The sequence below is a fragment of the Typopeltis vanoorti genome, chromosome 12, assembly GCF_054136105.1.
Source record: "Typopeltis vanoorti isolate ZY-2024b chromosome 12, IOZ_Tvanoo_1.0, whole genome shotgun sequence".
NCBI classification, from domain to species: Eukaryota; Metazoa; Arthropoda; class Arachnida; order Uropygi; family Thelyphonidae; genus Typopeltis; species Typopeltis vanoorti.
Window position 1 is genome coordinate 18,344,662 of NC_143560.1, and position 15,157 is coordinate 18,359,818.

At 33.8% G+C, this 15,157-nt stretch overlaps 1 protein-coding gene across 1 annotated transcript in view; it reads left to right on the top strand.

Annotated features, from left to right (window-relative positions):
- LOC150100611 (protein FAN-like) overlaps window positions 1-15,157 on the top strand; it is a 477,112-nt gene that overhangs the window by 218,483 nt on the left and 243,472 nt on the right. Inside the window, exon 15 of the mRNA XM_090401841.1 lies at window positions 11,355-11,445. Coding sequence (XP_090257967.1) covers window positions 11,355-11,445 — 91 coding nt within the window. The remainder of the gene's footprint in view (window positions 1-11,354; window positions 11,446-15,157) is intronic.

Genomic DNA, 15,157 nt, shown 5'->3' on the forward strand with positions numbered 1-15,157 from the left:
AACTGAGCAAGCATTAAATCTCATGATGTTTTCCCATCATGTGTATTTAGTGCTATTTAGTCAGAAGTCTTAAATTGCTAGTTCATTCTCATTTGTTTATACCCAGTGAATACCTATTAACAGAACACACTGTTAGTGAGGATTGGACATGGGGTCAGAATAATTTCTCTGTATTCATTCAAGGAGATGTGGAAGTCTCCTTCAGTTATTTGGTTTTGACCCTTTAGCAACCCATTGTAATAAAATTCACTTCTGAAATATCACTCTCCATGAAGAACAAAAAATACTGCATATTTGAAAAGAAATACATTTACTGCTAGTTTGATTATGTGGTATTTTTGAAATAGATTTACTTTTACTGTTGTTTTACACACACATGCGCAAAAAAAATGTATGTTAGAATTAATTTTGACAAAATTATTGGCCTACAAAAGAAATAACAGGATTTTTGTTTTAAATCACAAAATGATGTAAATGGCCATTTGCACTATTAATGGTCAGGGTAACACACAATATATAGCCTCTCCTGGCCAAGTGAACCTCTGTATAGTCTTCCTTCAGTATAGCCTGCTTTCACAAATGGGTAAGGCAAGTATTGCCACCTTAAAAGCACATCTTTCCTAGTTGGAGGAGATACCAACTAGACCACTAGGTGGTAAATGACTTTTATTGCTCAGTGAAATACTGCTGTTCTGCTTATAGGAGACATAAAGTAGTTATTGTGATGTTTCATCTCTAGAATGGGGTTTGTTTTCTGTCTGCTCTTACATGTAATGTAATGTAATGTACATTACATGTAATGTAAGACATTACATGTAATGTCTTACATGTAATGTCTTGCTAGATATGTCCTCCATACCATAATTATTGAACTCAGGAGCCAGTACTTACCCAATTTGAGGTACAGCAGCTTCTGGAGGCCAGTTGCTAGATAATACACAGTACCAAACCTGTTGGTAACAGTTTGGGAGTCTTCTCAATCAGTTTTGCAAATCCTCCTGCTGCTTAGTCTGCCAGGTTGTGTCTGGCAGAAGTCTAAGATGGCAGCTTGTAGGAGACATATTGAGGCTATGCTTATTTTGAAGTCTGGGTACTTCCTGTATTAAAGTTGTATCTGAAACAATATTCTAACATCAAAGGCAGCATAAGAAATATATTATTACTTTGATTTAAAAAATCTCCCACCAAAAAAAAAAAATCGAAAATACAACAAACAAACTACAAAAAATAATAAATTTATACCCCAGAAATCCAACAAAACTCCACATTAAAAAAAAAAAAACTTTCGTATTGACTTTACCAACTTCAGTAAAGCACACCAACTTAACCACTTGTAAACATCCAAACCTGTTCTGTTATTCATCGCTAAACTTCAACTGTCATCCTGTATGATTTCAGTTCACCCTTAACTTTCCATAGTATATCATGCATTATGCCTTCTGTAAGAAGGTTGGAACATGCTTTTGTTGAGTTGATATCCTATGCCCAAAGTATTCTTTGGCTAAAAATTTCCTTGTCTCATGTTTGCTGCCTTTACTGCTCTCCTGATGACTATACTGCCATTTTTGATTATTTATTTATCTTTTAAAGTTCATTCCTTATAATCTAGTTATCCAATCAGTGAGATAATTGGATATTTTGACCTCTACATTTCTGTCTGGCTTTCCTTCTCTAACATCACAGACCAAGCTGGAAGAGAAGCAAAGTTCCTTATCGGCAGTAATGATCTAATGCAAATTGTTAACCTACTTACCTTCCAGGATTTCAGATAATTCTCATAATTTGCCAAACTACCTGGATCACTTCTTAACCAGCTATCCTTCCAAATACACTGTTGATAGCTTTCCTCTTGACCATAGCCTTATCCATATTTCTTTTTACATAGATCATTCTTTTCCCATCCAATCTCAACCTGGTATCTTATGCCACTACAGTCATGCAGTGCCTTAAGATAGAAGGATTTCTTCAGGATTTCTGTCACTTTTCCATGGTCTGATTATTGCTTCCACTCTTCTGATCCAATCACTTGCTCTGATATAATAACTGAAATTATTCTTGCTCGGATGAGTGCTTTTATTTCTCACTCCTCTCAAAATCCATGACCTTTATCCAAGTCTTTGTTTTCCAGCAAATGTGACATAGCAGTCAAAGCTAAAATTTAAGCATGCATTCAATGGTTTTCAAAGTTAAAATTCCAGTCTCTTCATAAGAAGGGCATAAGAAAGTATGCTCACTACCCTTGATACTGATATGTTCTCCCTGTGAAAAATTTCAAACCAGTTTTATTTATTTCGTATCCAAACACAAGTAGTAAAGTAGTAAGTAAGTGGTACAAAATTTGATTTACAACAAATTAGGATACATTACAATGAGATCAGCTTAGATTTGGTAGGTAAATTATACAGGGAATAATAATTAAATATAAAAAAAAAGAAACTATACATAACTTACATACAATAAATATGGTCAGATGTTCCTCCAGTATCTTGCGCAATCAACTGCTCTTTCTGTGCAGGATATAAGGTCCTCTTTTGTGCAAGGCGATGGAAGAAAGGGACAAGAAAGAAGGTGTTCCATGGACTGGGTTGTCCCACACTCACAATTGTCTAGGTCATTGTGGTAGCCCCATTTGATGAGGTTTTGTTTGAAGAGTCCTGTTGTTTGAAGTCTGTTGAGACTTTTCCAAGTATTCCAGTCCAAGTGATCACCATGTGGAAGATGTTTGGCTGTTGGAATACCAGTATTATTTTTAGGATATAGTGCAACCATTGTTGAAGTTTTGTCTCTGGGAGGTTTTTAGGTGGTTCAACAGTTGCCAGGAAGCTATGTTGGGACCTTAGTCTTTGGAGCACTGCGGTCTGGCTGAATAGTGGGTGGCATTCATCATTCATTTGTCTGCTTCTTTCATCAGCTGAGAATGCAGATCTTCGAATTGAAGGGGGTGCAATACCAGCCAAAGTATACAGGTCTTTTAGTGGTGTTGGTTTCAGGCATCCTGTAATTAAGCGGCAGCTTTCATTCAATGCTGGATCAAGTTTTCCAGCATGGCAGGATCTGAACCATACTGGGCAGGCGTATTCAGCAGAAGAATAGCAAAGGGCCAAGGCAGAAGATCTTAGTGTGCTAGGGTCTGCACCCCATTTGGAGGAGGTAAACTTTCTTAGGTATGTTGTTTCCTGCATTCACTTTTGCCTTTGTCTTTTCTATGTGGGTTTTGTATGAGAGGGTGCAATTTAGAGTCACACCAAGGTAGATTGGGTTCCAGGAATGTTCTATATTAGAGCCTACCCAAGAAATCTGTAGCTTCCTTATTGTTAAGGTGGAAAAGGCCAGTCTGGGTTTTCAAGGGGTTTGGTTTTAGTTGATTGCTGGTATAGTATGTGGTTAGACTATTTAAGGCAAGTGATAAAGTAGTTTCAATGGACTTGAAATTTTTTGATTGAGTATCTATGGCAAGGTCATCAGCATAGATAAAATTTCTAGTTCCTAGTTCCTGGAAAGATGGGGAGATCATTGACATAGATGTTGAAAAGTAATGGTAATAACACACTTCCCTGGGGGGGGGGCATTTTTTTGGAGGTGCCAGCGGCTCTTCCTACCCCCAGGTCCACGTAAAAGTGTCTGTTTTCCAAGAGTGATTGGATTAGGAGGACAAGGTGATAGTCTCTAGTTATTCTGTTTATTTTATTTCTGAGTGTGAGGTGGTTTATGGTATCATATGCTGCAGTTAGGTCTACAAAGACTGCTCCTGTGGCTAGTTTTTGCTTATAACCATTTCAAACCAGTAGGAAATTATAAATAGTTATTTATGATCAGTTTGTATCATGGAGGGGGGGGGGAGTTGTAATTATAACAGCTCAAAATGACCATAAATTTTGAATTAATTTTCATATGATATATTTCAGACATTTTTATGAAATGTATTTACAGCAGTTGAGAATTGGATACTGCCATTAAATGATCATTCTAAAAAAAAAAAAAAAAAGGTTTATGCACTGCTGACTGAAAACTATTTCTTGGGAATGAACAAAATAAATAAATCGTAAAGCAAAATCTTAAAATATTAAAAGACAATTTCTGATTAGGAACCAAGTAAAGCAGTTTAAGTGAAGTGATCTCATATTTTATATAACTTTGTTACATTTAATCCATTAATTAATGGCGCTAACAGTAAGGTATTAACAGAGGAATAGGGTAATTACATGATAACTTCAAGTTGCTTGCATTTTTCTTTCTGAAAAATCATAAGGTGGTTCATGCATTTGATTCACTTTAGTGGCTAGTTCTTAAAAGAACTGGGCGATGGACTGAGTCCTTGACTCTTTATCCCATCATCTGAATGAAGAAAATCTGTGTGGATAGGGTGTTATTGAGCTAAAAGCTCTAGTCATGGCTGGGTAACGGCAATAGCCGAGCCTCAGTTAAAACTTCATTGGCTACAACATTGCCATTTGTTACCTGAAAGTCCTAAAAAGGACTTTCTAGTTTGTAGCTCCCATTTTGGTGGCTAGTAAGGAGGTAAAACAAAAAAATATATATCTGATATATACCTTCAAGAGGTGTACAGGATATGATAGTACTACATGAAAAATTTACGTCATTACTTCCTATCTACAATTTTCCTCCAAATCAGTCTTTTACCTGTCAAGACTCCAACGTTATCAGATCTTATATTTCTATCTTCTAAAGCTCGTTTTCCTGCCAACATAGCAGAGAACACTTGTTTTGTTAATCTTTCCTCTCACATTCTGTTTAAGTGACGATACTACCTGAGATTAGCTCTGCTAACACATTCCTGGATGCTGGCAGTGGCAGGTTCTTTCCTGATATCCTTGTTTTTAATATGATACTGCCATTGATGCCATCTGTTCATGCCTCTAATCTTTCTCAGGACTCTCATATCTGCAGTCTCTAGTCTTTGGTCAAGTGTTTTACTTCTGACCCAGCTTTCAGATCCATAAGTTAAAATTGGTTTGAACACTGTCTTGTATACATCTAATTTAGTGTTTTCGCTAATAAAGCATATAAAGAAATAGAATTAGACCAAATATTAAATGAAAGAAATTTTAAAATAGCAGTAATCACTGAAACAAAAAAGAAATTAAATGGAACCATGAGATCCGAAATTTTTAATGTGATATACAGTGGAGTTGACACAGACCAAAGAGCACAAGCATGAGTCATGATTTGGATTCATCCCTTTCAAAGCAGTTAAAACATTATAAATTATGGAATGAAAGAATAATAGAAGCTAGAATAAAAATAGATAGAGGTTATTTAACAATAATTGGCTTATATGTCCCAGAAGAAGGAAGAGAACAGGATAATATTGAATTTTATAATCAGCTACAAAATATATATGATAAAATAAATAAAAATGATTACGTAATTTTAGCAGAAGACTTAAATGCAAGAATTGGAAATATAAAAATTAATAATAATATAGGAATATATGGAGAACATACGCTAAACAGGAATGGTAAAAAATTGAATGACTTTGTAGTTTATAATAACCTAAAAATAATGAATTCTTTCTATAAACATAAAGACATATATAAATTTACTTGGGCAGCAAGAGGATCGAAATCAATATTAGATTATTTTATCTTAAATGAAAAGACATCACAGTTTTCGTTAGATGTTAGAGTTCACAGAGGATATGAAATAAGCAGTGACCACTTCCTCATTAAAATAAAATTAAGATTACCATCTAAATGGCTATAAGTAACAAGAACAGAAAGAAAATTTAAAACATTTGTTTATAAAACTAGACTATTAAATGACAAATATACAATGGCTATATGAATAAAGAATTAACCAATATCTAGATAAAACAAAATGAAGAAATAGAAATAGAATGGCTTAATATAAAAACGATACTAAATGCAGCAGCAAATGAAAGCTTAAGAAAGACCAAAAAATTCAATAAAAGGAAAAAAAAAACTGAAGATATGGGGTGATACAACCAAAGAAATAATCAAAATGAAAAAATAAGCCTATCATTAATGGTTAAGCAGTTAAAGATTAGAAGATGAAATAGAATATAAAAGAATAAGAGCCATAGCTAAAAGAGAAACTAAATTTCTACATAGAATTGTGGACAGATAAATATTTTAAAAAAGACAACTGGCAAACACTTAATGAAAATGAAAAGGGAATAACTAAGGAAGAATTAGAAATCAGCCTGAAAGAAACAAGAAATGAAAAATCACCTGGAGAAGATAAGCTAGGTTCAGAACTGTATAAATATGCAGGATCAAGATTCAAAGAAAGACTCCTATTATTTTTAAATAAAATTTATACAACTGGAAACACCCCCCCCCAATAGAATGGAAAAAAGCAATTGTGATTCCTATCTTTAAAAAAAAAAGGTAATAGAGATGACCCTAAAAACTATAAGAGGTTATAAGCATACTAAATTCCTGTTACAAAATATATAGCAGAATTTTAAATAGCAAACTAATGAAATATTCCGAAAACTTTATTTTAGAAGTACAGAATGGGTTTAGAAAAGGACGATCATGTATAGACCCAGCCTTTGGGAATCTCACCAGAACACCTGAGCTTGGTGACAGAGGATCATGACCATTGGAAGTTCCTCTTGCAGCTGTTGCCCCCACAACCCAATTAGGAAAGGTGGGCCTTGAAGATGTATGTATAAGATAGCCAAAGATTATGGTATGATAATATCAACAGAAAAATCAAAAACTATGGCCTTTAAAGGACAAGATCCAGCAAAAACTAAGATAGTAATAGATAACAAGATCTTAGAACAGGTGAATTCATTTAACTACCTAGGATGTATGATCACATATGAAAAAGATCTAAACGTAAAAATTGCGAAATATTTAAAAATAACAGGTATAATTAACTCTATATTTAAACCAAGCCTAGTTCAAAAACAAACCAGACTGAAAGTATACAATACCAGTCTTATTGTATGGAAGTGAAATCTGGACAATAAAACAAAAAGACAAACAAGTATTAATAACAGCAGAAATGAAGTTTATGAGAAAAACTGCACAGTATACTCTATTTGATCACAAAAGAAACGAAGAAATTATGAAAGAATTAAACCAATAATCAGTAATAGAAAAAAATTAAAAACTATAAACATAAATGGATGGAACACGTTCAAAGAATGAAAATAGAAAGATTACCAAAACAAGCCTTAAAGTTCAAGCCATTAGGAAAAAGAAAACCGGGACGTCGTCTTAAATGATTCAACGATGATTTCTAAGGCCGGAACAGACCACACTAGGCCTAAATCCTTGATATGCATGATGATGAATTTATCATCTTCACTAAAAATTGTGCCTAAATAGCTGAAATGTTTTACTTGTTCTCTATTCACAATGCAGTTGATATTTTCAATACTTCTGCCTATTTTCATTGTCTTTTTAATACTGACCTTCATACTATATCTACTACAACTATCTACTATAACATCATCCACATAAAGCGAAGAGCTGAGAAACATCTCCAATTTTGATATCGTGTTTAATACCACTTTCCTTCATAATGTGATCCATATAGATAATGAATAACAGAAGGGATACTGTACATCCTTGTCTCACACCAGATTTAACATTAAACCATCTTCCTGTACTTCCTTCAATTCTAACTGCTGACTTACAACTCAAATAAAGATTAAGTATTGCTTGATATAATGCCCCACTGACACTATATAACTGTAGCATTTTGAATAGCTTCTCTCGTGGTACCTTGTCATAAGCCTTTTCCAGATCTACAAAACTTAAATAGAGATCTTTGTTACATTCCCATGATTTCTCAACTATCTGTCGTAAAGTGAAAATCTGATCCTGACAACCTTTGTTTGCCCTCAATCCAGCTTGTTCTTCACCAAGCTTCTTTACCACAATCCTTCTCAACCATTTGTCAATAAGATATATGCAAGTATATGTACATATATCTTACCAGGAACACTCAATAGAGAAATACTTCTGTAGTTCTCACATTCAGTTTTATTTCCCTTTTTATATGTGGGTACTATGCGAGCTCTACTCCAATCATCCGGAATTCGTCCCTCTGTCCAGGCCTTCTGAACTATGCAGTGCAGCCAATGTAAGACTTTTATACCTCCATACTTGAGCATTTCTGGTCGAATATCATCTACTCCTGCTACCTTTCCACATTTCAGGCTTTTGATGGCTTTTTCAAGTATGCATATGTATTCCTGACTGAATGCCTGGTCAGTGTTTTTTACCACTGTGCTGTTATCACTGCTTGTTTCGTTTAGCAATTTTTTGAAGTAATTATCCCATACTTCAAGGATATCTTTTTCTCCTGTGTTCATGTCACCTTTATCATCTCTAATTCCTTTTACAGCACTCGTTCTTTCATTTCTGAGCTTCTTCAACAACCTCCAGAATATCTTGCCTCCTTCTTCATATTTATTTATATAAACAAAAGTCATGGGAGGACTTTCTTACCAAAGTCCTCCCATGACTCTTGTATAGCTAGTTTTACACACTGTTTAGCTTTCTTACATTTGTCTCTATATTCTATAAGAGCACAAGCTGACTTATTTGCCAGGAACTTTTGATATGCTTTCTTCTTTTCTTTCACTGCCTCTTTAACCTCATTTGTCCACCATGGAGCTCTGATTTTTCTATCCTTGCAGACAACCACACCACATGCCTCTCTGGCTGAATCAATCAGTGTTTTCTTCAGGGCTTGCCACTGAATCACCAAGGTTTGGTTCCTGTTTTCAAACTCTTTCATTTTTTCTTCAATAATATTTATGTATTTTAGTCTACAGTTCAAGTCTGAGAGCTGCTCAACTTTTATTCGCTTTAAAACTTTCTTACCTGTTGTTCTTTTCAATATAAAATTCAATTTTATCCTGCTAAAGACTAAATAGTGATCACTTCCAATTTCAAATCCTCTGTACACTCTGGTCTTCTGCACCAGGGAGAAAATATCACTATCAACAATAACATAGTCAATGAGGCTTTTCTTATTTCTTATTCTTTTCTTATTATCTTCTCGACATGTGAATTTGTGCACATTTTTATGTTGGAACATTGTGTTAGTAATAACCAGTCCATGTCCTGAGCAGAAATCCAACAGATATTTGCCATTATTATTAGCTTTGCTCTTTTCTCCAAATTTTCTTAAATTATTTTTGTATGTCTGACAGTCATTTCCTACTCTGCTATTTAGATCCCCAACAAAGAGGCATTTGGCTGAGCAAGGATCTCGTATGGCTAATTCTTTCTCGGAGTAGGGCAAATGAAGTTTTGTGGTAAATAATATTAGTTTTTTTTACAGTAATGATTTTGTACTAATTAGTCCAGTACTGTACTAATTACAGTACTAATTTTGTATGAATTAGAACTGTCAGTTAAAAGCTAGTCTGTTACTTTCATATCGCTTACCAATTGTATCCCTGAAGATGCCGATAGCAAAAATTGTGAAACTAGTCGGATAATAAGTATTACTCACTTGACTAACATTCCTAAACTGTGTTATAGTTTCTAATACAAGTAGTCAAGAAAAAAGTCACACAAAGAGGCATTTGTCTTCATAATTCCTATTCAAAAGTCTGCATTTGTAGGGTATATAGATATATAAAAAGTGAAATGAATAAGTTATTCATGCATGCAAGATTGGTATTGGTTAATAGGTATTAAAGCTGATGGAGCAGGAGGTATACAGAAAAAAAAACAATGAGTTAGTAGTGAAATTCAAGAGAGACATGCCTCATCATCTAACAGAACATTAACACACTATATTACACATAATTTGAATCTAGCTGTTAAAAATGTTTCTTTTGTTGCAGACATTGAAATAGTAGTAAAAAAAAAGTATATCCTTTTACCAGAATTCACTGAAAAGACTGAAAAATTAAGAAACGTACCAGCCACTTGTTTACAACTATCTGCAGTAGTAATGCATTTAGAAAAAATTTTCACTGGAAAAGGGGATAATGCTGCAATATCAAAAGGCTTGTTAAAGAAAATGAAACATCTTTCTTTGCAATAAGAATTCATTTGAAATTTATTCAAGCAGCTGTCACTAATTTTTTAAAATGAAAATCTGTTTCTTATCAAACAAAGTATGCAGACAGTGAATTCCCTGAGAGAAATGAGAGACGTTCCATGACATTTGAGAGAACATTTTTATGGAGCATAAATAACGTATACAGTGGTATTCGTTTAATGCATGCAGAGATTGTTCATATTTCGAATGAAAAAACCAATAGATGAAGGAAGGATATACTTGATAAAAAGATTTCATGAAAATTAATTGGATCTTGCTAAAGCTGTTTCGGTATTTGATACATTTACTTGACATGAAAATCTGGAAAACTTAGGGAAAGATGAAATCAAGATTTTGGATAAACATTTCAACAAATATTTTGAAAATAATGAAGAAACAATTTCAGTAAATTTCATGAAAGAGTGTTATGAACTAAGAGTGTGTGTAAGCATTTAAATAAACAAGATTCTTTTGAAAAAACAGTGAGTGATAAGAACAAATTTCCATTTTGAAAGAACAGTAAGTAATAAGAACAAGTTTCCATTTCTGTCAGAACTAATTGAAATTGCAGGCATTATACCAGCAATTTCTTCATCTTGTGACTGAGGTTTTAGTCAAATGAATTTAATAAAAGGGATGATCAGGTTATCAATAAACCTCTCCACTCTGAATGATTTATTTAATATACTTATGAATGACCCTTCTCTATAGGACTTTATTGCAGATAAATCAGTAGATAAGTAATATTTTGCAAACTGAAGGACATTTCTGTGTAATTATGCGTAAGGTGTAGTAAGAATCAAAGAATTTTTGTTTCCATCATAACATTTAGTATTTTGAAACATTATAAAAATATCTCTATAAAGTAGACTGATAAAATATGATTGAGAGATTTTTTTTGTGACTGGTAGATTATTATTGTATGGGCACCTCCATGGAGTCCGAAGACTTATTGCAGGAGACCGAAACTATTCACACAATCTATACCTCTCCTTCAACCCATTTTCACAACTCTTGCAAAAAATCTAGTCCTCACACCTTTATTCAACTTCCAGGAATAACTTCTTGTTGTGACTCCTTTAGCCAAGTGCTGAAACATTTCCTTTGCATCAATCCTATAAAGCCTTTTAAGTTGATTTAAGTTGAATTTCTGGATCACAGGTCCAGAAATTAGTATCAGATTATATTTGATGGTGTATAGTTAGGTTGATTTTGTTTGACTCTTTTTTTGACATTATTATTATTTACTGATTACGAGTCTACATATTATTACTATGTTGGCATTAAAGGGAAATATATATATATATATTACTCTACCTCATTTTGAGTATATTTCATATCTTCTATAGGAAAGATACAATGAAATGGCAGAACCAAAGTTCCTTTATGGCTCTCACTATTCAGCACCTGGATTTGTATTATACTATCTTGTCAGAAAAAGTGAGTGGAAATATTATTCTTCCATTAAGTATATCTTTCTTTCAATTTTGGTTTTAAGATCACCAAATACGGTATCTTGGTTGTGGCAGTGATGATCTGTTCGTAGAAAAACGCTTCGAAATTTCATTTAGGATGCATGCGGAATATTTATAGACACTTTTCAGCTGAAGGTGAGTTAGTTGTCTCATGCAGATGTGAAAGGGTTTTACTTCTGGAAACATCTTTTTTCTCCTAAAAATAGGCCAGAGAAAATTTATAGAGAAAGAATAAACTAGTCTATCATACCAAGTTTTTTAAGAAGCCATTAGGTCCAGTGGCCTTAAGATCCATTTGGACCTAATGCATAAAAAAGAAGATAGAGTGGGATTATTGCATCTCGGATCATTTGTGCAAAATTCATGTGCTGCAGCTAGTTAAATGTATATTTATCCCTTCTGTCTCCTAAGAAGATAGGAGGGATAATATCTTCTGTCATTATATCAAACACTCACTCATAGCATCAGGAATTTTTGAATAGGCTTATCTAGGTGCCTGTAATTAATATTTCAATTAATTTTTGGATATTTCATAAACAAAAATTACCAAATTTATTATTAGATAGGCATTTTCATTCATCCAAAGACTCATCAAGATGCTCACATTAATGACACAGTACCTGTCATACGTCTGCTTAAATTCATTTACTGATAAATCACACTGCCTCTATCATCTCATTCATCACTTTCAAAGCAAAAAAAATTGGTCTTTATATCCTTATAAACTAAAATTTTATACAACTTCCACAGGTGACTCATAGAAGTTTTGTAAAATTTTAGTTGTGTAAATGTTCTCTCCATTCTTGTTATGTATTGATTACCTTTTTTATATCAGTCCCTATAAACCTCCTTTAGTAACTTTTTTTTGCATCATATCTCCTCTTTTTCCAACTGTCAGTCAAATTTTATAAACCACCTTCAATTGGTCTTCTGACCTCACCACTAAGAAACTAAAAAAAAAAGAAATTAAAACCTCATTGTCTTTACCTTTTAGTGTATTATTCAATATCTAAGTGATCCTTTGAACAATTTTGCCAAATTTTACACTGTGTATTTGGGAGTGATGGTGAGCAGGGACTGAACTTGCACCATCATCCCCAATGGCTATCACCAGTTTCATGCAGTGCAGTCCCATCATTGTAATTCATAACGTGTAATCCTTTTTATCCCAAAGTGCATAACCTGATACTCTGCTGCATTAAACTGACAATATTAACCTTAATAATGCTTTATGGTATATACATCAACAGAAATAAAAAATGCATAAGTAATTAGTAATTGATTACTAATATTTTGCTAGATTTCAAACCAGCTTCATCATAGCTCAAATTACAACTGTGGTAAGACCGAGCACTCATGTGCAATTGTTGCAGAACCAATTCTGCAAAGCAACTGTAAAGGAATTAATATCCTATCAAAGGGCTGTGGATAAAAAAATCTAAGTTAATTCAGAGAAGACAAGCTGTTGTCATACTTATTCATGTTCTTCACAGCTTATGCTGATTCTAAAAATAATCTCTCAAGCCTGTAGTGATTCCTGTGCAGCACAGTTGTTTCTTCCATGCAGTATCCAGTCTGCTGGTCTTGACTTGCTATATAGATTATCACAAATATAGTTCTTATGTTCTTCAAGGTAGATCTGTCAACAAATATGCCAGGGTTGGCTAAGTTGCATAGCCTGGATATGGAATCTTAAACCCATTCCCAACCCCTGTATCTGGGTACATCTGAAAATAGAAAATATAGCTAAAGTTCTTCATTAATATAATTTCCATGCCACTTTATAACCACACATCCAGTAGCAGCTATCATTCATTTGCCTCATCCTATAGATAAATTATTTATTTATGCTGTAAAATAGTTTTGTGCAAAAAAAAAAAAAAAAAAAAAAAAAAACAGTACTGAATAACTACAATGATATATGTTACAGAGTAAATGGGTGTATTAACAAAGAAATATGTGTTTGCACATGGTGATATGTACATCCACAACTACCAACGGAATTGTTGTTGTTGAATAAAGCATTAACGACAGTAGATAACATGCTCCAAATAGGCACCTTGTCTTTCAAAACAGGTTTCATAGCAACATTTCTCTGTCATTTTGGAGAACAAGAGTTGGGACATATTGTGCAATTTTATCCCTTAGTTCATCAAGGTTTGAAGGCTGGGCATGGTGGAATACCCATTCCTTCAACTTACCCCAAACAAAGGCATCAAATGGTGTGAGATTAGAAGTTAAAAGGGATAGGAATTTCGTGAACCTCAAAATGAGCCTCATGGGGAAGTGTTCTGATAAATAGGCTCTAGAATCATGTGATGTGTGACAGGTTGCACCCTTCTGTTAGATTACCTGTGCACAAAATAGAATATTTTATTCACGACACATCCTACGCAAATCATGTATGAATGGAACTGGTGCAGTCTTGATTTAGAATTTGTTATTCAAGATCACAGTTACACTGCCCTTTTTGAAGTAGAACCCAATTTAGGGCCCAACACTGTCATCAACAACTGTCATCATTGCCTTAATCAGAACCTCTTCATTAACACGTTCATTGCCAATCACGCGATGCGAGTTCTCACCAAACGGCCTATCACGCGTTATCGCATGGACGTCGTTAACTAAATAAAATAATAAAAAAAAAAGTTGGCCACCACACGAAATTCCAATTTTCAGCTTGGCAATGAACGATATCACGCGATGCGAGTTCTCACCAAACGGCCGATCACGCGTTATCACGTGGACGTCACTAACTAAATAAAAAAAATTAAAAAAATTTGGCCATCACCACACGAAATTCCAATTTTCAGCTTGGCAATGAAAGCGTTAAGGCAGTGATGACACTATTGCTTGGGGCATGTTTATGGAAATGAACAAACTGCTCACAGTCATTTATATTTATACATTTGCACATTTACCCAGTATTCAGTTATTTAATGAAATTTACATTTTTCACTCATGTCTGTCATTAAGGTATTTGTTATATAAAACTTTTTTTATAGGAGGAGGAGTACTTAATTTTTTATAGGAGTAGTTATAGTATTCAATACTAAATATAAGGATAATCTTCTTGAAATGCAGGCAGTATCAAGTAGAATGATGCGGACAAATATCACAATGTGGAACTGGACAATGATACTTTTTTGTGCTTATAGTCCCACTCAGGGTTCTACTAAAGAAGAAGTGGAGTAATTTTTTCAGGCATTAGAGAAGGCGGCTTACACAATGAAAAAGGAAAAGTTGGTCCTTGTGGGAGGTTTAAACAGCAGAGGAAATGATTAAATGATATTTAGAAATAATATTTTGGGAAAGTTTGGAGAAAAAAGCAATTCTAATAATAATGGCATGTGCCTGCTGGATTTCTGTTTAGGACATGGACTAGTTACTAACTCCATGCATGTTCCACCATAAAAAATGTGCACTAAATCACATGAAGAGAAGACGCAAGAAATAGGAAAGCCTCATTGACTATGTTATTGTTGATAGTGATGTTTTCCCACTGGTTCAGGTCACAAGAGTATACAGAGGATTTAAAATTGAATATCATATTGAAAAGAAGGGTGTGTAAAAAAGTTTTATAATAAATAATAGTTGAACAGCTTTCAGATTTGAACTGTAGACTAAAATATACAAACATTATTTAAGAAAAAAATGAAAGAGTTTGAAAACAAGAG